The sequence below is a fragment of the Bombus affinis genome, chromosome 11 (assembly GCF_024516045.1).
Source record: "Bombus affinis isolate iyBomAffi1 chromosome 11, iyBomAffi1.2, whole genome shotgun sequence".
NCBI classification, from domain to species: domain Eukaryota; kingdom Metazoa; phylum Arthropoda; class Insecta; order Hymenoptera; family Apidae; genus Bombus; species Bombus affinis.
In genome coordinates, this window is record NC_066354.1 from 7,961,023 (window position 1) to 7,988,918 (window position 27,896).

The 27,896-nt window shown below is 34.4% G+C and overlaps 3 protein-coding genes across 9 annotated transcripts; all 3 read right to left on the reverse strand.

Annotated features, from left to right (window-relative positions):
* Positions 1-33: 33 nt before the first annotated feature.
* LOC126921917 (steroid hormone receptor ERR1) lies at positions 34-16,945 on the reverse strand. 5 transcript variants are annotated; one of them, XM_050733966.1, is made up of 9 exons: positions 16,785-16,945; positions 5,857-6,003; positions 5,607-5,720; positions 5,368-5,497; positions 4,916-5,137; positions 4,757-4,792; positions 4,462-4,602; positions 4,180-4,382; positions 34-4,080 (listed from the first exon to the last, which is right to left on the reverse strand). In XM_050733966.1, the coding sequence occupies exons 1-9, from the start codon at positions 16,794-16,796 to the stop codon at positions 3,742-3,744; spliced, it is 1,344 nt and encodes a 447-aa protein (XP_050589923.1). In that variant the 5' UTR covers positions 16,797-16,945; the 3' UTR covers positions 34-3,741. The 5 variants fall into 5 exon arrangements, with proteins under 5 accessions (XP_050589923.1, XP_050589922.1, XP_050589924.1 ...); XM_050733965.1 differs by lacking the exon at positions 16,785-16,945 and adding an exon at positions 12,953-13,155; XM_050733967.1 differs by lacking the exon at positions 16,785-16,945 and adding an exon at positions 12,953-13,153 and having other exon boundaries at positions 4,916-5,122.
* A 164-nt stretch (positions 16,946-17,109) lies between these two features.
* On the reverse strand, positions 17,110-24,495 carry LOC126921910 (DNA polymerase alpha subunit B). Of its 3 annotated transcripts, XM_050733944.1 has the most exons (7): positions 24,290-24,495; positions 23,673-23,892; positions 23,505-23,556; positions 18,781-18,881; positions 17,904-18,698; positions 17,618-17,833; positions 17,110-17,556 (listed from the first exon to the last, which is right to left on the reverse strand). In XM_050733944.1, the coding sequence occupies exons 1-7, from the start codon at positions 24,366-24,368 to the stop codon at positions 17,238-17,240; spliced, it is 1,782 nt and encodes a 593-aa protein (XP_050589901.1). In that variant the 5' UTR covers positions 24,369-24,495; the 3' UTR covers positions 17,110-17,237. The 3 variants fall into 3 exon arrangements, with proteins under 3 accessions (XP_050589901.1, XP_050589903.1, XP_050589902.1); XM_050733946.1 differs by lacking the exons at positions 23,505-23,556; positions 23,673-23,892; positions 24,290-24,495 and adding an exon at positions 21,700-22,068; XM_050733945.1 differs by lacking the exons at positions 23,505-23,556; positions 23,673-23,892; positions 24,290-24,495 and adding an exon at positions 21,014-21,688.
* Positions 24,496-24,633: 138 nt separating this feature from the next.
* On the reverse strand, positions 24,634-27,773 carry LOC126921899 (dipeptidyl peptidase 3). The gene is made up of 4 exons (XM_050733916.1): positions 27,485-27,773; positions 26,938-27,235; positions 25,085-26,849; positions 24,634-25,011 (listed from the first exon to the last, which is right to left on the reverse strand). The coding sequence occupies exons 1-4, from the start codon at positions 27,679-27,681 to the stop codon at positions 24,863-24,865; spliced, it is 2,409 nt and encodes an 802-aa protein (XP_050589873.1). The 5' UTR covers positions 27,682-27,773; the 3' UTR covers positions 24,634-24,862.
* Between the last annotated feature and the right edge of the window lie 123 nt (positions 27,774-27,896).

The following is a 27,896-nucleotide window of genomic DNA, read 5'->3' on the forward strand; positions in this document are numbered from 1 at the left end:
GAGCCCGTACAATCAAAATTTCCAAAATAAAAATCGAGTTAGTTCCTACTTTATTTTTGATCGATTTACTAATGCTTACGCATATGTTTCCTTTCAATATATAAAAATTATAATTACAGGTATATATATCTGTACACATATTCGTAAAATTCGCAGAAGCAGCGTTTCTTCGCAGCAGGTACAATTTATGACTGGTCTGGCAAGTTCGCCCGACGAACGGACGAGGAAAGAAGGATTTTCGAACCATTTTATATTGTACTTTCGAAGAAGAAACAAATCTACACTGTAAACAGTGCACGCTATGATATATGAAACAATTCAAGTCCACGGATCCATTTGTCATCTTTCTTGGCGCACGCACGTTTCGCGAGACAAGCGGGAGCTGTTTTCAAGTTGTGCAATCATACAGTGTAAGAAAAATACAGAGAGGATGTGGTTGAATTTGTTGGTGTAAATTCTTACGATACGGATAAGCCATATATGTACATGTTTTCTCCTGACCACAGTAAAGAAGTTCATTAAGAAATAGTGACATTGAAATTATATTTCTTTCGCAGTGCATGCACCAGTATGCAAAGCAAATACGCAAATCTCGATTTACAATGCAACAAGTCACCGTATAGTGTTTCTTGTCATTCTTATCTTTATTATCATCATCATTGTTATCACCATTAATACTAATGTTAATATTCTTTATCGTTATCATTATCATTATCATCCTGAATGTTATTACTATCGTTACTATTATACATAATATGTTGCTCCACAAATATACTCGCGCGCTTAATTATTTATACGTCTCTAAATTTGTATCATTTTTTCTATTTGTTGGTTGTTGGTTGAAACCCTGAGACTATGATTCTACCGCCACGGCGAATCCATAAACATGACAGAGAGAAAATGCCTGTAAAATCCACTGTCCAACCGGCACGTTAAATCTAATTTATAAAACAACGGCAAAACACACGCCGCAGGATCGATCGAATCGTTTGATAGTTGATATCTTTAAATATTAATCTGATCATAATTCATTACGATGGATTACGCCTCTCCTTAACTATTTATAAATTCAAAAATATCTCGATCATCGTATTAACTGCAATAGAATCTTAGAAACCAAAAAGAGAAATAAATCTGCCAAGACAATTTTAAGATTTTTGGAAATTCATCCACTTGAACGTTTGTGTCTCTTGGAAAAAACGTGACATATTAAGAAAAGATTTAAGAAATGGATCATGAATTTGATGGCACGTGAAAATTCTACATTTATATCGAAACATAAAGTAACACGCAAGTACGCGGTATATAAAAAAAAATCCTATGGACAGCGTGATTGAAAAACAAAATATTAACACATTTAACAGGAATGGAACTGAAATATGTTTAAATCACAAAACCTAATCGACTTTAATGATATATGACTCTAATACCCCCTATTATGGACGGTATATATTGATACTATTATTATCTGGAACCAAACATTGGTATTAGACAACTTTTTTTTAAATGGACAACGTTCGATGCTATCGACACACGACAAATGCCATTAAAACGTTGACTATTGATTCCCTGATGAATATTTGCATAAACACAAGACAAACAGTTTGACAAACCATTTCCAATACATGCCAGAACAACAACATCCGACCCAAATTATTAACCAATAAACGATCAATGTTTGATTCTCTTCCAAAATTTACGACCACGAAGGCAATATAACAAATAACGTGACTTCTTTTATTGTAATTTATAAATTAAAAGAAAGAAAGAAAGAAAGAGACAGAAAAACCTACATCGTTAGAAAAAAAAAAAGGGAAGAACATGTGATAAAGAAAACCGAAAAAAAAGCAGGGCAAAAATTCACCGTGGCTTAGCAGCGATTTTCTTCTTTCTTTTTTTCCCCATCGCATTCGTTGCATTATCTGTTTCGTAGTGAGGAATGAACCGTAATAGGTAATTAAGAAAAACTAATGGAGGAAGGACACGCAATATGTAAGCGTTGCTGTCAACTATTTGCATCGTGTATTTAAATGCAGGAGGTTTAAACAAAGTTTCAAACGGTAGAAGAACAGAGACGAAATATACAAATAAAGAAAACTCAAAGGGGCGTCGCGATCGATTGACCAGTAGAAAAATGTAATCGCATGTCCTGATATTATTGCACTCTGAACGTCACAAGATTACACCGCACTTCAACACTAAAAAGTTTCCAGCGACTCGATCTGCTATAACGTATAATTTACCCTAATATCTATTTATAACTTTTCATTAAACAATTTCTTTCTCTCGATAATATCGAATAATCGCGAAATAACAAAAAGCTGATTCGAAAGTCGATAGAAACTTCGTGTTTCGTTGCGTGTAACCGACAAAGAAAAAACTCCATTAATTTGTTATAAACGTTTTTTCCTCCTTTAGAAATGAGTTTTATGTGTGAGTAGTAGCTCCTATACGATATTACGATTCCTCGCTTCGAAAAAAGCGATATTATGCGCAAGATCCGTGCACAGATCTCGTAACAATAATAACTATTTAGATAATAAAGATCCCTGAATACATACAATATAATATAATATAATATAATAATATAATATATATTCTCCTACGCTCTCTGTGTGGCACGCGCGAATAACATTTCGCAATCATTTCAACAATCGGTTAAATTTTTTTCTGCTTTCCCTAGAACCTGGCAACCTGGCCAAAGGTTCGTTCTCGAAACATTTTTTTCACAGTACCTCGTAAAAAACAGCGTGACGCTAATTAGAGAACGATCCAGCCATTCTTTCGCTTTCCTTGTTCACTGTTCACAGCTCTGTTCACGTAATTGGTTCAATTTGTACAACAGCACATACTAAATTCATTCGCTGAACTATAACTATGGATGTTCAATGCAGTACACACATCGATTTACATTTATCGATCTTTACACTTAATGGTATTAAAATGTGCAATTATTCTATGTAAAATGGCATATATCATTTTATTTCGACGCTCTTAAACATACACGCTTCGCGTTCCTCTAATTTCAAATTGACTGGATTTTTTTCGGAGAAAAGACATAACTAAAATAAGATTCGAATCGGAGCTACATGTAATTTTGATTGAGTTGATAGTATTTGGTAACACGATGCTAACTCTATAACGTCAAACACCCACAGTTAGTACATTTGCATTTCATTTCTATGATATCACCGGTTTGGTGATCATGTCACGATCTTACGTAAATGAAAACGTTTTAGTTATTTGGTAGGTTCTTCTGTCTGGCGACAGGTTTTCGTAAACTATCCTAAAATGAGAGCTCCGGAAAAGCATCTCGTATCTTGTACTACGTATGCTATCCTGAAATAACATTGTTTTTTTTTTTTCTTTGTACCTGTAAAAGGGGTACTCGAAAAGGAAAGTTTGGTTATTTCGACGAAACAATGTACCTGACATCTTAATGTGTTTCGCGAATTTTGGTGACCGGTGGAATCACTGGCCAAAGCTCTACGCTCCAATACTTTTCACGTTTGAAAAATAAAGCCTTTTCTTTCTTACGAGTCTTTCTCTTACAGAAAACAAATAAAACTGCACATCTCCGTCTCTTTTCGTTTTTCACTATCACTCACCATCTTTCGTTTATACTTCTAGGGACGTACCCTACACACTCATGACGTGTTATAACTATAACGCTGCTACCATCGAATAACAGCGATTCCATGAAGTCCTTGATACAGATATTGTTGAGTTTGAGTTGATATTTCATCGATAATAAGCAGCTTCTAACATTTCTACGAAGAGCTTGTTCATTGGTACTTTTCCCGTTCGATAAACACTAGACCAAAATCTTCTAACAATTCCATCAACCTGCCTGAGACTGGGCAACACTAGGAACATATTTTGAGTGGCACGAAGCGCTTGTCCTGGTCTTACTGTCGCCATACAGTCTGATAGGGAATTTAGGATAGAATCTCGGAAACGATATAGCGCTTGTGGCTCATCTGACCTCGCATCACTGTTTGCTAATATCAATGCTTTCAAGACGTAATATTCTTCTCTCGTTAAACCCAATCTTTGAAGCCTTTCTACGATTTGGATACACTGTTGAAAAACAAATAATATATATAGACGTATATACATGTAGAAGGTAACAAAGTAGACGATGAGTCGAAATCATTGAAATAATTAAGCGATACTCACGTGCGTGTACAGCTCTGTACAATGGCATTCGCGTGCAAGTCGTTCGTCAAGGGTAAAATCTTGGGCAAACCTTAATCTACCATTATTTGGCATGCTCCTCCATGCGAGACTAAACGTCAATATCTCTGCCCACGTACTTTGCAGAAGTCGCATTTGATCGTTTAGTGCTAAACTACTGAATCCAGGAATCTGCTTTGCCCAACCTTTGACCAAAGAATTCTCAATTATTGATTAATTAAATATAACTTTATACTAATAGAAAAATTGACATTATATTATTACCAATTATTCCGACCAGTTCCCGATCGTATAAGTCAGATAATTGTCCAAGTACTCTTTGATCTGTGTCAAGAGTATGAGAGATATTGGACACTTGTAGCATGTCAGGTTCACAAGCAGCCAAAGCTTCCAGCATTTTATTATCTACCAATAAATTAGAAAATTTACCATTTAAACATTCACACATTGAATATTTATGTTTACATGTAAAATGATTTCATATCAGGATGAAAAAAATCTACCAACGAATCAAAGTATCGGACTCGAATAAATAAAGAGAAAGGACCCGATAGCTTACTTATTATTTCGTTAGAAGCTGCTGTTGCTATGTTTGCTAAAAAGAATAAAATCAAAGATTTAATCGTATTTGCGAGATGTGGAGCTGTACGTGTTCTATATTGATACGATTGCGATCGAAACATGATATTTATATCAGCAAGAATTATGAAAAAATCACCTTCCAACGGAGCTGTCTTCACCGGCGTATAAGGATCGGTGGATCTTCTATATTTTTGTCTCCCTCCTCGGACACGATCTAGTCGCACTCCTTCTTTCAACATGCCTTGTCTAAGGCACTTTTGAAACCTACACGCCTGGCACGCTTTTCTCCTGCGCTTGTTTATTTCGCATTCGCCATTCGCCGGACACGTGTATTCTATGTTGCCTGTGAAATTACTCGCTATTTTATTGTAATATACATGGTTCTCATCCAGGTAGCACCAATATTAGTTTTATGAATATATGCGTTTTAGAATAATAGCATATGCATACAGATAATTAGAATACTTCGATATCTACAGATAGTAGGGAAACAAGAGAATCGTATCACTAGAACTATAATTGTAATCCTGTGGTGCTACCTGGAAAATTCTTCAGAAGGAGATATCTGTAATCATGAACTCTTCTTACCTTGTATGGTTCTCTTAAAGAAAGCTTTACACGCTTCGCAAGACGCTACCCCATAATGAAATCCACTCGCTACGTCCCCGCACACTAGGCAAAGCCTTCTAGGCATCATGTCTTCCTCTTTAACACCTTCCTAAATAAAACGACACGCTGAGTCTAACTCAGAGATTACAAAAGAGCTTCCAAAAGAAAGAAAAAATGCAAGGACTTCTGCTATAGTTAGGACGGTATAGTGTATGTACCTCAGGTGTTCCTAAAGGCTGCGTGGTTGACGAACAATGATGCATTTCCGGACTACCAGGACTACCTTCGCCTCCTCCATAATCGGCTGGTACTTCTATTTTGCTACAAATTACCTAAAATATTAAAAAAGTTACTCAACATCGACCATTTTCCATAACTACGTACCGTCTATCTTAAGTTATTTTACATTTTCGATTAGTCTCACGAATCACAATGTTTTCGACCGTAAAAACTACATGTCCGAAATACCTCTTGATGTTGAAGCGTAGTGGTCGGTGAACAAACTTGATAATTTTGCGTAGGCGTCGTAGGATTCTCAATTTCTTGTTTAATGTTCGCCATGGTCCTATTGTTTCCAATCATATTTTCGGTGCCGCCACCGGGCATCATGCAAACCTAAAGCAATCAACAGAACATCTTACAATTTCGCACGTATCCTCCTCTTCTATCTATTCCCTATAACACAGACTAATGGGCGTTCGCTTTTAAGCAAACCGTAGCAAATGCCGAAAAGCAGAAGAGACAGCCTGCTCTGCAGTCGGCTGCACTTTTTTTCTGTTGCTATTTTTAAGCGCGACCAACGCCTCAAGCATTTTTAGAATTGACTTCAGAAAATTCGCGATACGTAGCATCGATGTTCTCGGAATATCAACTCCTTTATTTCTTAATGTAATCTTATAAGTATACAGCGAGCTTCATCACCGAGCGATGTTTATCTGCATCATGTATCTTTCGATGATCTGGTAACGATAAGAGAACTAGAAATCATTGTTCTATCGACGCAATCGGATAATTTATGAAAAAGGGTAAAATGAATCATATGAATAACTTAATGAGAAGAAAGGTATCCTTAAAGAAACAGTGGGGTAGAACGATAGTGAACAAAGTAACGGTGAAAGGATTGCGTAAGCCTGCTGCTCCTCTTCCGCCCTCCTGCCCTCGGTATCGTATATTAAATGCACGCAGAAAGGGGGTCGAGGGGCAAAGGAAGGAGCGCAGAGTATCTGGTTAGCCTTGAACTTGACTTTTCTGCGAGATGCAGTTACGATCGTTTGCGAGAGCTTGGGACGCACGTCTGGAGATTTATACGCTATCCAGCCACGATCTCTCTCTCTCCCTCTCTCTCTCTTTCTCTCTCCTGCTCCTTCTTTCTCTCTCTCACAAGATAGGCAGATACCTTATCATTGCAACGTGACGATTTTCGATACCGATATCATTCGCTTGATTTTAATTTCGAGTGGCTCGCCGTGTAACAACCACTCAGCAAACGAATAATGGAGAAAGACACTCGAGCCGAACACAGGATGCAGATTTTATTAGACCACGGCTCGTATTAATGCCGAATTGGTCAAAAGCTTTTTCCGATTGCACTTCATTTTAACCGACAGTTTACTTCAACGGCAGAAATCGATAAAGATCAAGAATTGTTAATCGTATGGCGAGCGAGGGGCAGACGGGAAAAAAGGAAAAACGGTAGCAAGAGATTAGAAAAGGAAAGAAAAGAACGAGGCATCGAAGTATGTGGTTAACCTCGAACTTGACTAGTCGTGCGAAGTGCTTCACGTGTGCGACGCGACGTGCACATCTCCCACGTTTAGATTAATGAAATAAAAACCGACACGGTGCGCGGAACACTCAACCACGATACATAATGACGACCATGACGAAACGACAGCGATACGACTCCCCTCAAGTTACGAGCGATTCGTCAGAATTGAAAAACACGTTGCAACGAAACAATATGGGGGGGGGGGAAGAAAAAGAAAAACAGGCGTGATCGAAACGAGGAAAGTTTAAAGAGACAAAGAAGAAAAAAGATCGAGATTGCATAAGCGTCAGCTCGATTCGTCTCAATCGAACTACGAAGCCTACGAGTCATCGGCGATTCTCGATTTTCTCGCATTCTTCGGATCGTTCCATAATCCGTTCGATTAAACAGTTACCAAAACGCAGACGGAAGGAAAGAACATGGAATGAAAAAAGAAAGAGAGAAACGAGCGTATCGCGATATCTGGTTAGCCTTGAACTTGACTTTTCTGTGGGAGAAGCGGCCACGTTCGCGAAGGCCGCAGATCCGCGCCAAGCCAATACACAATTTTAGACGCCGAACTCCGACGGAAACAACCGACTTCGCCGACCTTGAGTCCCTCTGTCTGAGTCTCTCCTCTCTTTCTTCCTCTCTCTGTCTCACACTGTTTCCCTTTCTCTATCCAAGTCACGTTAGCTTCTCGCTCTCTTCCTCGCGACAACACTCCTGCTCTCTTTATCCATCTTGCTCGGTTTCAGCTTCCTCGTATTCGGATACCCTCGTGCACGTCGATTCGCTCGTTCTCTCGTTTCCTTCTGTTTTCGCACAGCTTCTGACAAGTCTGCACGTGGAATTCTAACAATAAATCCGGACTAAATCGAGCTGGGTAAAAATTCACAGGCTTTTAATTCCTTTGCAACCGCGGTGTCTCTAGTGATCATCCTGCTCGATAAAATCAATGATTTTCTCGTTGAATACTTAAAACCCGCATACCCTGAAATTTGCACGAAATCGTTGACTATATTGCTTCATTCTGCGTAAGTGATATTCGCATGTGTAACACTTCAGAGGATCAAGGTCGTTAATTATTCCGTTTGACAGAGGTTTTCGTGTCTTTTCGCATATATACATACGCACGCAACTAAGAAAAAAAGAAAAGGCAAGAGAAAAAGAAAACGAAGCCTTTAATCGGGCATCCATTTTTAGAGGAAGCCATGACCTGAATATCGATTGCACCGGCTAGTCGTAATTTTATTTCTATCGCAATAACTCGGTTTAATTACTATCAAACATGTCTCCGTAACGATCACCATTCATTGTACAACCATATTCAAAAATCGATACAAAACGATGTTCTTTCACACCGTCTCTCTGGTCATTTTCAAACAAAAAATCAAATATAAAATATAATTCTAACACGGCAGAAGTCTACGCATATATAAGTATGGAGTTGTGGCTAGCGATTTGAAGTCGAAGCCGCTATATGGGCATCAAAATTCTCGAGGTACGCACGAGACCAGTCCAACTTCTTTTTAAACGAGCCGATTATGTAAGCGAGAAAAAGTCTAGGTGGCAGAAGCGAGACAAATAAAAAGAAGTCGTTGGTTGCAGTTGCGATCGCTTTATTTTAAGTCGTGCTCCTCGATCACGAGTCCTTGTTGCAAATTAGATCGTCTCATTTGTGCCAACATTGAAAAAATGACATCGATCATCGTGTTTCATACAAATTGTCACATGTTCGTCGTTCAATCCGCTTCTACAGAAACGTACTTATATACGTATATATGGAAGTAGGTACGTACGTACGGAAGACACGTACGAACTAATTGGAATTTCGTAGAATCATGTTACCGCTATCGAGTACCGCTAAACTCGAATGAAATCCCATTCGGTTTGAGTTAGGTTCCGATTCATACCTATTTAACATTTGTGTTACATTATTTGCTCCCGATATTCTGCACCTATTGCAAATATTACATACTACCTTTACGTGTGGTACTTAATGGTACTTCGAATCGAGCGATAAGAGATACATCAGCTCGTGCGAATCGTTGATAAACGACTCAACGACAAACATTTTGGCCGATTGGCCGAAGGCTAGATCACACCTAATTTTTTGCGAAACGATACTCTGTCGTTGAACGGAAATGTTCCCAGATTACGCAATTTTCTCCCGATAACTCGAGACTCCTGCACGAGATCGAAGACGATTGAAAGGAACCGGACACCATCTTATTTTCTAGAGTTACGATGAATGTTTATTTCCTGCGGATAAATTTCCGATAAAAGAAAAGCGTCGCGACGTACTTATATATATGGTATGCTCGTGATTTTGCAACAAGTCGATCGCGGTGACCCTGAATTATTACAATACTCACGGAGTAGCGATATCGTGGCTATATACAGGTGGATACAGAATTAGAAGTAGAGAGAACAAATCGATATCTCGAGGATGAAGACCCTGGGTCGCGGTCAAGGCCAAAGCTTCGGTAACAACCATGTTCCGATTTCGCGGCAAGTTTACCCAATAAAAAAATAAGGCAATAACGAGTCGCTATAATAACATCAGGATTATCGCTGAACTAATTTTAGAACCACGCTCTTTCACTTTTCGAGTCTCTGCTCTCTACCTTCACCAACGATTCGGGGAATTGCTTCTCCCTGTTTTGCCTGTCACCTTTTAACGTAAATTTCTCTGCGCAACAAAAATTACTAAACATCCTTTTTTCTACATATTTTTATATACGTACGTATTCCGATAAAATTTAGTTTCTGAATTATCCGGTGAAAATTCTAAACGCGTTGGAGAGCGAATTACTAGCAAATGTACTTCACGGTCAACTGATTTCAATAAACAAGGAAAGAAAAAAATAACGGAAATCACGTTGCACGAACGTGTGGTTTTCTCGAAGTAGAAATCGCACATACGAGAATTTGTTTCGCGCATTGTCCAAGGTTATGGCTGACCCAGCTCTGAGATGACGTCACCGACGTGTCTCGTAGCCTGAAAACTCCAACGCTCCCCACTCGAACCGAGTTCCGAAAGCTGATGATTACCCAGCTTGTTTCTTACCAAACCAGACGACGCATCATCGCCACGACCCGCACGACCAATCACCGATCACGGTAGCCTATCGACAGGCGCCTAACCATACCTGGTATCCATGATTTCGCATCGTCGATCAACCGATCTTCGAACGTTCTTTACGAATAATTACGATTGTACTGCCAGATCTGTCCTATAGATATTTTACCGGCCCTCTATCAACGCTTGACTTTCGAGTATTTCATCTCGACGCTCCATCAGATCAGTTTGTCGCTGCCATCGATCGATATAACCTTTAATGTTCATCAACGTGAATTCGTTTCAAGAAAATATTTTTTTAGTCGTCAAATGTTGTGACTATATAGATGTGTACTTTACACATTGCAAAACATAAGTGTGAAACTTTCCCTTACGAGTATACATAAGTTGAATGTCGATGAACGCGCAAGTGCATGCCGCGCGTAATTTCGTGGCGTGTACGGTAACCGAGATACGAAGAGAGAGAATTAAGGCGATGCAAGATCTTTGTAGCTAGTGCACATATATCAAGACACTACCTCGAGTACAAAAACACATGGTTTCTTGTAAAGTTGTTTGATGACGGAGCTACTCGAACGTGCCTTTTCTTTACCTTTAACGCGGTTCGCATGAATCCCTAGCCTGCCATACGAAAGCATTTATCACCATAAACAAACGGAAACCAATGATCTCGAAGCTACAATTTAATAAAAATAGCTTGAAAGAGAACCGCAAAATAAAAAAATACACCTCTGCTACGTTAGGAATTCATAAAAATTCGAGGATCATACTTTAGCGGTCGAGCCATCAACTTAGAACGGTTTGAAAACTTCTCTAACATAAAGTAAGAACCCGGAGAGTCCGAAAATACCCACTGACGCATCCTCGTGACGAATATATATTTCTTTTTTTTTATTAACTTTCCAGCAGCCTCCCTTCTACCAAACTTCCTACGTTGGAATCCACAATTTTATTTCCGTTGCAGTGTCAGCTTAACTCGATCCATCGATTCGCTGTATGCGTCACGTGCAATCGAACTCGAAATTTCGGAGGAGATTGTCTTTCGCAAACATTGCGAGAGATAAAATCGGCCAATATTTATTCCCCAGAAAGAGAGTGCCTTTTATCAAAATCGGTATCGACCAAGTTCAAGAACGTATCGATACAAATATGTCTCGGTCCGTGCGTTGATCGAAATGCTAAGCATAATAAATTCAAAGGTGAAAGCAGCAATCCGATGTACCTATTAAGCTTCACGCACATAGAATTGCGTAAGACTTAATCGCGTGGGTATAGATGTATATGAGATGGTTTTATAATACGTTTAAATAGTTAAATACGTACGAATCGCGAAATACATATACACCATTATGAAATTATTGTGATTTCTATAAAAAAAGAGAAATAATTTCGCAAGGATAATTTCGCATGCAAATTTTGTTGAAAATGATTGAGAAAAATATATATAGTTACATGCATGTATTACGTACGATAAATGTAGGAAATCTTCGTTATCGATAAAGTATAGGAGTCATCTTTGCACGAACACGTCGATATTGAAGTGAATTTTAAATGAATGTAACACAGAAAAATTCGAAAAATTTTCGGATGATTCAGAATGTCTGAACGGGTTGACATAAAGTTATTTTATTATGCTTGCTATCGTCGAAAATCGTTTGTGCGTATCAAACCGCGTAAAAGCCAATTATCGCGAAACAATTGAAACGATTTTAAATGGAGCACGAGATAATTGTTACGCGTTCTTCTCAATATTTCAAGGATAACCAAATTATCTATATCTTTTTTTCTTTTGAAATTAGCGTCATCGTTAAAATCGTTCTTTGAGCTTTATTAATCACTATCCATAACACTCACTGTCCGAAATTTTAAAAAATTTGCAGATATACAAGAATTAAATGAAATTCTGAGAAACGACCAAAAACCACAGTTGTGAAAAAGTATTTGGTAAAAGCTTCTCGACTAAGGTCGTACGATTTAGGTGTTTCATTGCCATCAAAATAAACAACTTTTTCATGACAACGTTCACACATATCCTATACCTCTTGGGTGGAATCGTGTAAAATATTTCCAGCTACGCTCATACAGTATCTCAAGATTTATTCAAATATTTTACGCACATCACGGTAAACCGTTTAATTTAAGGGAATCGTTGTTCCAATTATTAATTAACGGAAAGAGAAGATTACAGCATTGAAGTAATCACGAATCAACGGTAACGTTGGCAAAAACGGCAGGCGTGGAAAAATGATCTGTGAGTTACAGGATAGATTATCTAACAGACACGTCGTAACGTAATAACCGAGTTGTCGCTAAAGCTGACTGACAGTATGCGACGAAGATAATATATATGTAATGTATCCTTATTGCATCGGAAAACAAGCGAGTTTGAACATGCCGCGAATGTAATCGCCGCAATCTACGTGAAAAAATCATTAAATTCATGCACATCAAATTCAAAAGAAAAATGAACATTTTTAAGACAGCAAGAATCATAGAATTTTTACAAACTTTGACTAGAGCAGACGAGCTATCGCGATACACAATTTACAATTCTGCGAAATAAATCTATTAAATGAATTTTAAACATTCTTATTCTGAAACGATCAAAACTTTGTTCCGTATTTGATCGAAGGGATTAACGGAAAGCAATAGAGAACGCGCGCGCAGTAACGTAAACAAAGCCACGAGATCGAACGAGAAGAAGAAAGAGGTTATGTATCGACAACACCTACCACATCATACATCCATGCATCCATGATTGTCGGTTCTATCCAAATGGCGCTAGGATGCTGGGCTTTTATTTTCCTCTTATGCTTTTGTACGAAAAAACGAACGAAAAGCAAAAATGATCACGATGCTTAAGATCCGAACACTCATGTAGAACACGAATAAGCACATGCACGACGTACTTATGTACACATCATCCCCCTACCACGACGTTGACGGCACGACGAGCCGTACGCGACTGACGGCAATTCAGACGATACGGTAATACACGGAGCCAACCGATCCTAATACCGGGCGCCACAAATCCACGAAACATATATTTCTTATTCTAATTACTTTATCGCTTAACAATTTAACTGAATTTTTGGATAATCTACAAATTATCTTGCCCAATTAATTAATACATGTTCCATCTTATGTTCCAATTTTATATTCAAAATAATGTTTTATGAATGGAAAAACCGAGCATTTCAAACATCTCTCTGATTTATTATTGTCATTGATAGATCGGATAAGCTTCTCTGGCTCATCAAAGCATACTTATATTTGCCAGTTAGATAGACAGATTAGGTTAGTATAAAAAAGTTAAACGTAAATTTAAAATTGCTCACTGTTCATACAACAAATGTGAGATTTTTCAAACTGATTCAGTACAAGTTACTGCTTTCAAAGTATCCCATAGCAAACTGTTCGCACTCGGAGACCACGGAATTAGATCGGACCATATTTATCGATGATAAAAGCATCGACCATTCCAATCTAAAACACAACTGTTACCATGTTGAACAAATACAAACGAAATATTACCGTGGATATTATCATGGTCATGACAATCGGTCATTAACTCTTGGCCTTAAAGTTACTTTTAAATCACGTCTTTCGACAATTGAATCTTCTCCTTCGATGTTCCAGATACAATGAGGAAAGAGTGAATCGATTTGTAAGGGCAAGATGTTAATCGAACGAACGATTCCATGATTGGGAGAAATTTTTATGATGCATCAAGAGTGTGTGTGAAAATGAAGAAACTCTTTAAGACTATATAAACGAAGAAAGAGCGTATGAAGTGACATTGTGTAGACGTAAGAGCCAATTGAATTTTTAGACGACTAGGTAGATCGATCGAGCCCCAAAACACTCCCTTTACCCCCATGGTCGAAACAGTCCCATGCTCGGCCTAAGTTGATACGTTACTGGCGTTATGCGTGCTACGTGTATATCACGATGGAAGGGTGAGAATGGGTGGGAGGCGGGGGCGGTGGCTGTGGGCATGACGGCGGTGGCAGTGGTTGTGGCGGTGGTAACGATAGTGTCGCGCGGCAGCAGTGGTGGCACTGGAGGCGGCGGTTGCTCCACAGCGGAGGCAAGGAGGGAAAGGAAAGTAGCTGGTGGCCTTGAACTTGACTGCCGCCGTTTTTGCGCACAGCCGTCGCCCGCCCAAGACAGCCCACCAGCGTAGACTCTCGAATTTTCATGTGCCCGATACCGTTATCCATTTCCCCCAAAATTCACCGACTTATCGAATTTATTTTTTAACCAAACGTCCTATATGCTACGCTCTACAACGTTATACGTTATTTTATCTGTTTTTGTTACATCGCATATTTTGCTGTGTTTACCCCCGCGAAAAAGTCAGATGGCTGACAAAACAATCGAGGAACCAAACGTAGAAAGAATTAGAATGTAAACAAGGGAATATAGCTTGAATACTAAAAGTAAAAGTTATGCCTTGGTAATTTATCTTATAAGGGTAATGAAGTTTTGTTTTCTTTCTGTGGAAAATGAAAGTTGTATTTTGTTTATCGCATCGTCATTAAATCTGATTTCATTGAATCAGTAGGCAGAATGTACAGTTTATCGAAGTATCTCACGAAGAGTTAAAAGTTTTTTAGAGAGGAAATCTTATAGTGACCAATCGAATTATGTTTTGTTACTCTTTATAGCGAAGCAAATGAAAGAAAATTAAATATGTGTAAATCAATCTATTGTCTGTATTTATATCCAACTCGTGTGTATAACATTATGATACAACTATTGTCTGACGACTGTTTTTAAACAGATTACCCGTAATAAGAATTATTACGTAACGATGCAGCGTGCATTTTCAACATTTCCCGTACACTCGATACGAGAAGTTATCGTGGCAGCCATCGAAAGATTTGCATCAAATACGTACACATCGCGCTTCCAACTAACTTTTCAATACGAAAGCGCTAAGAGTATGAAAGGAAATATTTCCATAATAAAAAAAATATGCATCCCAAGAACACATGTGTTCTCTAGAATTAATAGAGGAGTGAAAATAAAAAAAAGAACCTATACCAATGAAAGCGACTGGTACAAGTATGTATAATCAGGGTTGAGGTAGGTAGACTTCAAACTAGTCGGATCGATATGGCACTCTCGCTTTCTCATGTTCTCAATATGTATTGTATCGTATCTATGATACTCTGAGCCAATTCCAGTCCTTTCCTCAAATCCATTATAATCTGCACTGATTGTTTTACAAATAAAATTTACATTAAAAGACACTATATACATTTTCATTTCATTTCTAAGATTACTATCTTTTTAACAAGTTCCATTATGTAAATTTAGAAACTGTTCAAAATTGTATACTGAAAATAATATTGACCCAGAGACATGAGTTTCATTAAATCAATTTCTTTCCTACGTAAAATATAATGAAAATTGATTTCTTATACATAAATATATATATCTTACAACTTGACAACCTATAAAACTTACATATTCAACTATTATTCCTTCTCATACATAAATGTGCTACAATAAATTTTATTTAAGTGTTTATAAATAAATCAGTCATAGCAATAATATAATTTTTACGTAATGTTACCTTCAAAAACAAAATTATAAACAGTCGGTAATAAAGAAATTTCTGATTTCATGCGTCGGTATTATTTTAAGCATTTGAACACTGACAACATACTAAATCAATATCATATTTTCAATTATAATTATTTATATATTTATATATATATATATATATAATTAACGTTTACATCTAATAAACCAAATATGTATGTATAGTATATCATAATAAAATAATTAATAGTATTAATTATAAAATTAAAAATTTTCCATATACATTACTTACAAATTGAATGTATTTTATGTCAAATATATTTCTAAGAATGTTCAAATTCCCAAGATAGATACAGGATATTTAATTTAAAAATTGTATTAAACGATAATATTTTTTAATGCATATGCCTACCTTTTAAATAACATTAAATTATTATATTATTATTATAATATAATAATAAGCAACAAAGTCCACATACTTTTTTATTTAAAATATAATTCATTTCTGCAAATACAACATATGTAAGTATTCACTTAATAAAATTATCAATTTTAATTTTATAACTAGAAGAAAACAGTATTGTATCACTAAATATTGGGACACTGATTTAAAGATGACAAATACGATACAAAGAGGGTATCATATTCTTATTATCATCACATGCTTAATTTCATAACTCTCGTTTTTTTTGGATAAAAAAATCAAGGCCATAACAGTAATTGTTAAATCCGCACAGTTAATTTGATGATCAAAAATAAATTAGAAAAGAAGACTTATAAAATTATAAGTCGTATCATATGTATAATTAATTAACCAAGATCAATTTAAAAGTAGAATGCGAGCATGAAATAATTGCAAAAAATACAATACACAGCAAAATGTAAACGAATTTGTAACAAAGATGGCGGAACAAAATTTGGCAGATAGTTGATACCTAGTTATCGTTTTTGTTTCTACAAAAATACATCGCAAAAAGAAAAGCAAATGCAACAAGTAATTGAACAACTTACCTCAGTACTCATGTACGCTTTCGTATTTCCATCAGAGGTTGAACATTTTCAATCACAAGAAAAATATTGGAGCAATGGCCGATTCCACAACTCACTAGAAGCAGAAAACTCGATGGCTCAGATTGTTGTTCGTGTGGCGCCATCGTACGTTTACGATGCAGACAAGAATCCTAAATACGACGACTGCTAACCTCTAACGGACAAGCGATAAACTTCAAATTTTATTTAGTTCATTTCTCATATGAGAGAGGAATCATGGTATTACATCGATATATAACAATATTTATACTTTCATTTCGCTTAAATCAAGACATAAAAACACAAATTATATACAAATTCTTTTTATTAACATCATTTTTTAAATAAAAGACACAAACTTTTTACTTTTGCATTTTAATTATCGTACCTTACATTATAACAAGAAAATATAAGAAAAAATGAGAAAAAAAGCAATCAGACTTTTACAATCTCACAAGATACTCTATTTGGATCCCATTTTCCATTATTCATTGGCCGTACACATAACTTAGCACATATATACTTTTGTAATCGCTCCGGATTCAAAACGAGACATTCATTTAATGGTTTGCAATAATGTCTAACGTCGGAAGGTAAGATCAACACGTGAGGTTGCCGTTCAAAACAAGCGTATTGTTTCCAAAGTCTGGTATCAAGATTCAAGCCAGGAGGAGGAGGATATACAGGATAAAATGAGGACTGAGACAATACATGCTCGGCCAAACGACCAAGTCTATCCATTCCAGGTGTATTCCTAAAAAAAAAATTGTTACAATAAAATTTATATTTTATTACCTAGATGTTGATACACTTACGATACTTCTTGTTGTCCAAGATGTCTAAGTACATCAACCGATGTTACTCCCATATGTAAGCCATCTACGTTTATTATGCATGGATCTGGCATACTACAAATATTCGTCGTATTTGATCCAAGTTTATTTGTATTTAGAATAAACTCCGGAGTTGGAAAAACCGGATGATGATGCACATCACGATTAGAAGGTACCAATATAATGCGAGTAGATTTCCTAAATTATGAAGAATAGTAATGCTAATTTACATTATTATATTAACATGACCTTATTAACTGAAATATACCCTTGTAAATATTGCAGAATCTTCGTTAAAAGCGTATCAAAAAAATCTTGAAAAGTCTCTTTCAAACTACATTTTTTAATTTCAGGATGTGTATATTCTACGAAAGGTCCAACTAATATTAACATATTAGGTTCGTCTTCTACAACGCGTTCCATAAGATCCCATAAAGGTTGATAATTTAAATTATCAGAAGGTGTAAACGGACCAGCCGCAACGTATATTTTAATATCTTTCGATATTTTGGGTACATCGAATAATGGTGCATATCCCTTAACAAACAATTTATTTACTGTTAAAGTATCCTCAGTAGTGATAATACCCTCAACCGCAACGATCTGACCGGTAAACACTGAGTAATGCTTAATTCCTTTAAGATTCAGATGTAAAATGGGAGCTTGTTTCTGAATTTTAAGCCTTTTAGTACCTTCCAGCATAACAATTTTCCTTCCACTGGGCTTTTCGGTTGTTATAAATAGTCTGCCCCATGTTCTAAACACAACTGGTTTTATAGGCGCTATGTTTCTAATGTAACGTATATTCGAATTAGGAGGTTCAATGGCGTTCCAAGCGTAGCACAATCGCTCGCCAAAACTTTGACAATGCATGGTAAGAATGGCTCCCTGATTGGAAAACATTTCAAACATGTACAATGCACCTTTAGGTATATGAGAATTATCCGCCTTAACGATCGATACATCGTGCTCGTTTTGTTTCTTCCAATTTTGAATGGCAGGGCCAAAAAGTAAAAGGACTTTGCCTCTAACCGTTGTACTGGGTGCACGAATTGGAACATCACTATAACAATTATTGAAATTTACTAATTGCAGTATCGAATTACACAAACATGTAAATAAAAATGATTAGATAGTGTGCTTACGATTGTGAGGTATAATTCAACGGTGTAAACGTATGGCCTACTGCTCGTAATTTATTATTGCTTTCTGTCTCAGCTGTTGGACTCCTTGCTCTTTTAGTTTGCTTAAAAAGAAGTAAAACGGTATTCTATATAATAATATAAAATAATCTCTACTGCAAGTTATAAATATATATATTTCATATATTACACACAATATTTTAAGAGTGGAACAGATCACCGTAGACGAGTATGTATCTAGTCACGAAGTAAACCATAACGCGCACCACATTCATACTCGCCTATGGAATTATCTGTTTTACATCGTACTAAGGCTTCATAAATGAAAAAAGTTTATAACGATGATAAATTTTTGAAACGGTTGCGCGTTAATATGGGAAAACTTATTTTATGATTATTAATGAAACGGCGATGTTTGAATCCAAACGTGCTTAATGAGTGTGGATCTAGTCACAATTTGATCTCCTGTGCACTAGACCTTCACTCATTTGGCAAATTTGGAAAAGATGAATTTTCTCGTTTTCGCTTGTTTTCTTTCTCTGTCGCCTTCCTTATTACATCATACGAATCTAATGTTGCGTGCTTCGAACTATCGATATTTAAAAATTGTTTCCTAATTAGCGATTACAGGAGAATGTGAATAAATTCAGAAAGAGTAAGATAAACAGTTATTTTAACCGGTAACGTTACAATGACAAAAAGTGTACAGTTATAGCATGATCTTCGGGAGTCAACATAACGAAGAAGGTTAATTGTTATTAACCTGGCCATTCTTGGCACTCTGTTACGTATTGTTTCGATCTAGTTTTGTCCATTTCTTGTACTTTGCGTTCGATACTTTTACATTCAATTAATCTGTTGCTTTCTTTCACAGCAACTGTTCCATTCGCCGAATGTTTCTAATTCTTTAGAAACGGTTTATTCTTTTTGATCGATCTATGTCTACACAATTTATTTATAAAGTATATTAGAAGATGAAATTTATGCCAATGCGCGCAATTCTCTGTAAAAATATCAATAACAGATACGAAATTTGCTTGAACAATACTTGTATCAGATCATGTAAAACTGAATCGATCATTGGGCTGTCCTCTTTCCCTCTCTTTTCTGACGAATACATGAAGAGTCTATTTCTCCTTCTACCCCTCTCTCCGCAAACTATCCGCCCCTGGCAATCTTTTGCCCCACTATTCACAGAGATACCGTGGGAAATAACATGAAGCTTTTACCAGATACAGTTGTAGCACGCTATAAGAACCGTTGGTATTTCATTCACTTTTCAATACAAATATCCAACTGTTCTTTTTTTTTTCTTTTTTCCCTATATCATCCGAAATTCTCACTTACTTTATACATATAAGAGAGAATATCGAGGAGTTAGAAATTGGAGCAAAGAGAGGAAAGAGATCGCACTGTCAGTTGTTGGTCAATTGCATTTAATTGGTAGATGTAAGCAACTCCCTAAAGAACAGATCTTTGAACCAAGTGTCGCTTAAGGAAGCTAAAATTTTGTTATAATTTACACGCAATTTAATCTTATTAAACCAACAATTTACTTATTTATACAAATCTTGCAGACTTTTAGATAGGCGGAACGCGATAACAAAAATAATTATGTGCAATACTCCTGATTAAAAATATCTAAAAAAGAAAAAATATTTTATACAGTATATAACAGGAAAGTGTAGAATTACCAACGATTAGGTGCAACTTCAAAAAACTATCCTATGTGAATTTATATTCATATAAAAATATCATGTACATTTGTGAGGATATATATATATACAGAATATTATTTGACAAGAAAGTACATGTAATTCAAACATAGAACATATAAAACTAAATAGTTAATCATATAATACCTTTGCTTAGTAACCCGAGACATTTTTTCGTCAAATATTTGGAAAATATCAAAACATTGAAATGTATATATGAAGAAAGAAGTAGATCTAAAGAAGCATGCGACTGAGTTGAAGCAACAGGTTGTAGCGACGCGACGCTCAGAACTCTCGACCAACGAACGGTCGACGACATTCGCGTGTACGCACACAACGACAATCGATCTTCTTTCTCTTTCTCATATACAGCACTGTTTTTATTACATATAATATATATGTACAAGCATGTGTATCAATGTGAATAAGGTTATCCGTAAACCTTCCTAATGTTAGCAAATACATTTATCTCATATTTCTTGTAACGACATCTAATGATAAATTCAATGTGAATAAGCAACCTTTATACGTAATGAACAACTTTTCCGATTCTGTGCAATCAATCTGGCACATTTCTGCAATAAATATGGAACTGTATGGTATGAAATGATAGGAGAAGTAAAAAAAACTTGAATAAACAATAACAGCAACAATAACAATAGCAACAGGTCGTTATGACGCGAAACGTTATACGATTGGCGGAATGACTTTCGAGTATGAAATTCACTCAAACCGAATTCCATAATGGCTGACGCTTTACTCGACCATTTCAACATATAATACACACTACACTCGCTCGTATAATACTATTTTGCACAAATTATTTACTATTTCACAACAAAATTTACACACAATTTACAGCTTGCATATAGACTGTAAAATACACGGTTAACCGGCAAATCACTGAATAATACACTCCGACTCCTCGTGACTTCGCTGACAGGCAAGCGGTAGCGTCTCGATTCGACGCCATCGAGATATCTCATCGTACCGAATAATTTTTTTAAAATATCAACTATAACTGCCTAGTACACGAACAAATCAATTATTTAGCAAACTACAACCCGTAAATTTCAATACAACTTGAGAACTGAAGCATAAGAGTAAACGAAAGATACAACGCTTTGTTCAGAAATTCTGTAAGCGTGCACGCACGCGCGCATCAGGATGATAATGGAGTCTGGGTCCTTGAAAACTGAAATCGTACCCTCTGAAGAAATCTGGTCAGCTTTCTTAGATGGAAGGAGAATCCCTCTCTATACGATATGAGAAGGCACACTATCCTTTTTCTACCAATAAGAATCATTCCAACATTCCCCTCCTTCGAAGAGTGTCCTTTGTGGGAGACTGGGAAAGAAGAGGAGGGGATAATGGCGGCGATCTACCTGGACGATTTTTGTGGCGGGAATTATGGTGCTTCAACAAGATCCTACAACAGCGCTTCAGGACAAGAAACCACCTGCCGCGAAATAGCATCGGAAATTTCACTACTGTTAACATTAAGCATCAATAGTAAGCATAATAAATAACACGATGTTCTGATTTGCAATAAATGGTAGGGCTGCCAATGACAATATTGTAATCTCGTAAGATTTTCTATATTTTTATAAAAAAGAAATATGTTAGAAGTAAAATAAAACATTATAAAGAATAAAACTTAACTATTGTATAAGTTGCTTAAAATATGTTAAAACCTTCTAAGATATACCTTGAACTTACATTAACAAAAAAAGTAAAATAATAAAATGAAACAGTAAGTTCATAAGAAGAAAAGTTCTACTTTGAAATAAAAATTTAAGAAGACATTACTGTTATACCTCTAATTTATTTTGCTAATTGAAAAGGAACCAGATTTTATTAATGTTGATAATAATCAATTTTAAATATGATAAAAATAAAAAAATAGAATAAAGTTTAAACGGTATTCTTCTTATATATTAAAAATTACATGTAACCTTCTATGTGTATTTGTTAACATAAATTTGAAGTCAAAATTTGCAATCGAGTTGAGCGTACTAATAAATAAAAAATATGACAGTAACTTAAATCTAAAATTTTGTCTACTTCGTATAACTTTGTAAAGTACAATTCCAAACGTTCTATAAAGAATAAGATCCTCAGGTAGAAACCTTACGTCATTGCTACTATAGACCATAGATCGACCATAAAGAATGTGAGACAGTGTTGCCAAAGCGATGTAAATCATTACACTGCCAAGGTTGAGGTTCAATATAAAATAGATTGTTCCTATATATAATACAAAAATTTTCTAAAAAAACTATGTTTAAAAAATATTTATTACGTGTTGTGTTGCATTAAAAAGGTTGGACATTATTTTCGCAACACTTTACAAAACATAACACTTACACAACATTATATGCACAGAAGCACTTATGGAAATTACGTTTTAAGATTATAAAATATCGTATGTCTTGCAATATAGGACATTCATAATTATAATCTATTAGCAAAATTGTTAGACTTCTATTCTAACGACAGTATAGGATGTATATTTTCAAACTAAATATTTTTATTAAGAGACAAAATATTTATGAATATTTTTAATTACAATAAATTAAAATCATTCTAAAATGTAAATAAAATTTTATAACAAAATTTGGTTATATGTAATAATTTTAGACATCTAATTTATAAAGAATACTTTGATAAATCTGGCAACAATGTCGAAAGACCATTACAAGGGTAGAGACCTTCCCTCTTGAAAGAAAGAATAAGGAGAACGAGTAATTTTTGAACTCAAAATAGTCTGCTCAAAATTCGACGAAAAATATTATAAATGTAAAAATAATTATTGATGAAGAATATTAAAACATATTTTCATCCTTTTTTACAATAGACTGTATGTTAAATATTTCTAACATTGCTTAATTGGTGAAAATATTTATAAATAATTAGTATTAAAATATATATATGTATTATGTCAAATTATATATACTAAATTTTATGTAATAAAATATGACTAATTAAAAAATGATTAAAATGAAAGCTTACCTTTAATGTAGGGCATTCTCCACTGCTGTATATATCCAAAACATTCTTACCACTATTATATGCAATAAATAGATGTAAGAATAACATTTGAAAATCACATGAACTTAAAGACGTAAGAATATAAGTGATTGCTAAATTTGTTACTAATAAAAACACATGAAAGGATACGTAGTTTCTGTATTAGACTGTATATCAATATGTATATTTGATACTACTTGGGTAGGAACGTCTAAAGAACATTTATTGTTTTTTTCTAAATCTTCCTTTTCAAACTTAATAAGATTGTTTATTGTTGGATCAATATCTAAGGAATGTGGAATTGTATATGCTACCCATAATTCTACAAATTTTTCTTCATCTATGTTATAATCATGACATAGCTGAATACCTATTCAAAAAAATTCTTTAAAGATATATTAAATAAAAGTAATATATTAATATATTTTATATAAATGACAAAGAACGAATATAAATATTAAAAATATCTGACAAAATTCTATATATATAAACATATTTTGCTAAGTTACATAAATGTGTACATATTACAATGATATATAGTATAAATATTCCAAAATGTTATAAAATTTATCAGAATTGTTTAACACATATTTATAAAATATATATAACAGTACAAATAATGCAATCAAATACGAATATATCATCAAATATAGAGAATATGTCTGTCTCGGATCAAATGATGCTTTTAATAAATTACTGATTAGGAAATTCGTATAGGTTAAGAATAAATATCTTGCATTTACACAATAAGTCCATAAGTAACTTACATTTATCGATCACGGACTTATCGGAAATATCACAACCTAAATTAGAAAAGCACAGAATTAACGATTCTTCTGACACCATTTTACTACACAAACTAATATTCTTTAGGCTTTTCCCGCCAATTTAACAAATCAATATACATGCGTAGTACTCTGCAGTACCCAGGCGAGTTAGAATCTACAGTTACGAATGATGAATGGTATATAGTGTAAAGAAAACATACTGTATATTCAAGTATACTAAATGGTATACAAAATCATAACGCGGTCCATACAAATTTTTCTCAAGAAAAGTAATGTATGAATATGTGATTCGCATGAAATATACAATAAATAATAAAAACAACTTTATATCGTTTGTATAATTTTACAAATATATTTCATGTTATTAGGATAGTTATATGCATAAATATTGATATTTTCACATGCTTATTCATTAGAGTACTTAAAAATCCAATAAACCATTTTTTTCATAATTATATATATGGTTTTTATCCATATATACATATATAAACATTACAGTATACATAATAAAAAAAATATCTTTTCTAGCCAATGTTAGTATTAAATAGTTGATTACTTTTCTAGTGTAAAATGTTGTTTGTCTTTTTCTGCAAGTTCGATAAGTGTTTGTGAAACATCTGCAGAAGGGAATCTTTCTATCCAAGACTGAATCATTCCAGCAAAATTGGGTTCATAGTTTTTCAATTGTACTTCATTTTCACCTGTACCATGATACATAAATTAATAATATTATAAGAATTTATAGTAAATGTACATAATTATATGAATACAGACCATTTACAACTGTGTTAGATTGTACAAATATCTTTCGTGGTTCTTTGTGAGCTAAAACTATATCTCTCCAATGTGCCCATGGATGTGGACCCGTTTCGGGTACCTCACTATATTTGTCATACATTTTTTTGGCTTCTTCAATGTCACCTGTACTTTTATAAATTTGCAATTTAGTTAAAAATTCTCCAATCGCCTTTTTACCAACTGTCAAAATTTTTGTTCTGTCAACAGTCAATAATAAATTCTTCCCTGGCTCAGATTCTACAACATTAACAAAATCATTGCCAGCTTCTAAACAAACTCTAAGTAAGACATATCTTGCTTGAGAATGAGCTTGCAGCCACTTCTTAGTAGATGGTTGATACATTTCTAAAGCTTTTGCACAACCAGTCCATAATAAAGATAACCAATTAACATATATTATATCATCAGCCTCAGAATTCTCATGTCCAAATATACTCAGTATATCTTTCTCTAAAGATAAATACAATCCAACTGCTTCTGCCCTGCATTCTTCGTAAGAAGATCCCATTGATCCAAACTTTGAATCATATGTTTCACCAGGTAAAAAAAATTTATTTATTGGTTCTCCAGTAAAAGGATTTTTTACTTTTCCCATATCAAAATTATATAAACCAGATTCTAATTTCCTCAATAATTTACCTGTTCCATGACCAAGAAGTTCATGCAAACCAACTTGTACTTCAAAGCTAGCAACTCTATAATTATTCATTAGAGTTTGATCATGTTCAGATAAAAATGGCAGTACATCTAATTTCATATTTGCAGGAATTACATTACCCAAAGAAACATTTTTAAATCCTTCTGATTGCCTAATTTCATCATAATTTGGAATATTTATACCTGCAGGGATACCAGATCCTGAGAATGTTAGAACATCCAATGAAGTAAAATCAGGCCTTAGAAATTCATCTTTTTCAAAGTCTCTGGCCCAAGGAAGCTTTGGTATAAATTTTTCTGCATTACTTACTAATGTAGCAAATTTTTTGGACATTTCTTTATTTACCATTGCTACAAATCCTTCAAACTCCCCTCTCTGACCTGCTGGATCTCTATAGGTTTCAATAAAACCAATATAAGTTTCTATAACTGGCCCTTTGTCCTTAATCCACAAACGAGACCCATCTTTATGATCTTGTAAAGATCCTGTCTTGAAATGCAGTATATATTTATTTAACATACTCTTTTCAGTTTCATTTGCAGCATATTCTTTTGCTTTTTGAATATTATCAACAACTGGAATCAAAAGTTTGCTATAGTCTCCTCTTGTAATTTTAAACCTTGCATTTTTAAATACTTCTTCTGACAATGTAATATTAGGATTATCATTGATCTCCACAGAAGCTAATCTGATTTCATATATATCTATGTTTTTGGAACCTTCAGAATCGTTTTGTTTATTTGCTATTTTAAAACATCTGGCATTATAAGATTCTAGTCCTTTATTTTGCATAAAATCATTAACTAATTCTGCATCTTTGTCTGTACAATTAGCAGAAAAATAAGTTGTAACTCCTTTTTCACCTAATCCCAAAGATTTTAATTTTCCTTCTGTAGAATATATTATATTTTGAATTTTATTCCAAATTTCTTCAATGTCTTTGGGATTATTTTCATATGTCTTTGAAATTTTTATTATGGCTTCAAATCTATCCTTAGGCAAGTTAGGTATTATTTTGCTGTCACCAAAGGATTTATAATTACCAGCATTTGCAAAGATTCCACAAGAATATACTAAAAATGCCTAAAAGTATAATATAATTGTATAATTAATGTTAAGAACTATTTTTAAAAATTAAAATTACTATTCCATATATTATAAATAAACTTACTGTGAACTCATCTTCACTAACACCAGCATTAAATGCAGAATTTTTCAATTCATTTATTGTTTCAGATAAGAAAATTTTATGTAAAAGGGCAAATAATAATGGTGATTCTGGGGAAGTTTGTACATATACAATAAGACCACCATTCCATGCAGCTTGACTTAAATAATGTGCATATAATTTTTCTTTTTTTGTTAATGCATTAAATGCAGTATCACATTCTAAAGCAATTATTGGTTGGTTATTCGGTAAAGTAAACAAGGAAATATCTTCACTCATTTTTGTAGATAATAATTTCACACTGGAATGCAAAGTAAAACAATAGATTTATTGATTACACTATAGAATTTATATATAAATTTATGTATATATGAAAATAAAACACAATCATTAAATCAATAAATTCTGAAATCTTTTTTGCAATTATAACATTCTACAGAAATATTAAGAAGGAAATTAAAGTGAAAATTTTGTCCTTTTATACATATATACGCTATATGTATACGTATGCATATCTTGTGAAATAAAAGTGACGCTACATATAACCAACCTTGAAACAAAATTATTTCTTAAAAGCTTAACGTTTTTATCCGTATTTAGAATTATAAATCCAACTCTTCTTTCCCTAATACTAATGTTAAATGAAAAAAACCGTAGAAAATATTTAAGCACGGTTTGTGAAACAATCTTCTGTCGATAAAATGGCCACATCTGCAATATATTTCTTTCGCGGTGCAATTTAAACATTGCAATTTATGCAAAAGCAACTAACTATTTTTTTATATCTATATACACAATTGAACTATTTATTATTAAAAAGTTGTCTGTTACGTATTAATTTATTATATATATTTCCTAATATAAAAACGATTACCAAAATTTCCTAGATAATCTAGTTCTTATATTCACTAAAAGTTTGCCGTTTATTGAGGTAGGTCGCAAACAACTTCTTGAAATTTTCA

Bases quoted from the DNA above. Each gene is read 5' to 3' on its own strand.
- LOC126921917 (XM_050733965.1), bottom strand. From the start codon at position 12,976: ATGGATGCATGGATGTATGATGTG. The intron at 6,004-12,952 runs GTAGGTGTTGTC...TGATTGCTTTAG, and splicing joins ATGCATGGATGTATGATGTG to GTTTGCATGATGCCCGGTGG. The intron at 4,383-4,461 runs GTAATAATATAA...CTTTGGTCAAAG, and splicing joins GGAACTGGTCGGAATAATTG to GTTGGGCAAAGCAGATTCCT.
- LOC126921910 (XM_050733944.1), bottom strand. From the start codon at position 24,368: ATGGTGTCAGAAGAATCGTTAATTCTGTGCTTTTCTAATTTAGGTTGT. The intron at 18,882-23,504 runs GTAAGCTTTCAT...CTTCTTTTTAAG, and splicing joins GAGAATGCCCTACATTAAAG to CAAACTAAAAGAGCAAGGAG. The intron at 17,557-17,617 runs GTAAGTGTATCA...TTTTTTTTTTAG, and splicing joins CTTGGACAACAAGAAGTATC to GAATACACCTGGAATGGATA.
- LOC126921899 (XM_050733916.1), bottom strand. From the start codon at position 27,681: ATGTTTAAATTGCACCGCGAAAGAAATATATTGCAGATGTGGCCATTT. The intron at 26,850-26,937 runs GTAAGTTTATTT...TTATACTTTTAG, and splicing joins TTAGTGAAGATGAGTTCACA to GCATTTTTAGTATATTCTTG. The intron at 25,012-25,084 runs GTCTGTATTCAT...ATCATGGTACAG, and splicing joins ATCTAACACAGTTGTAAATG to GTGAAAATGAAGTACAATTG.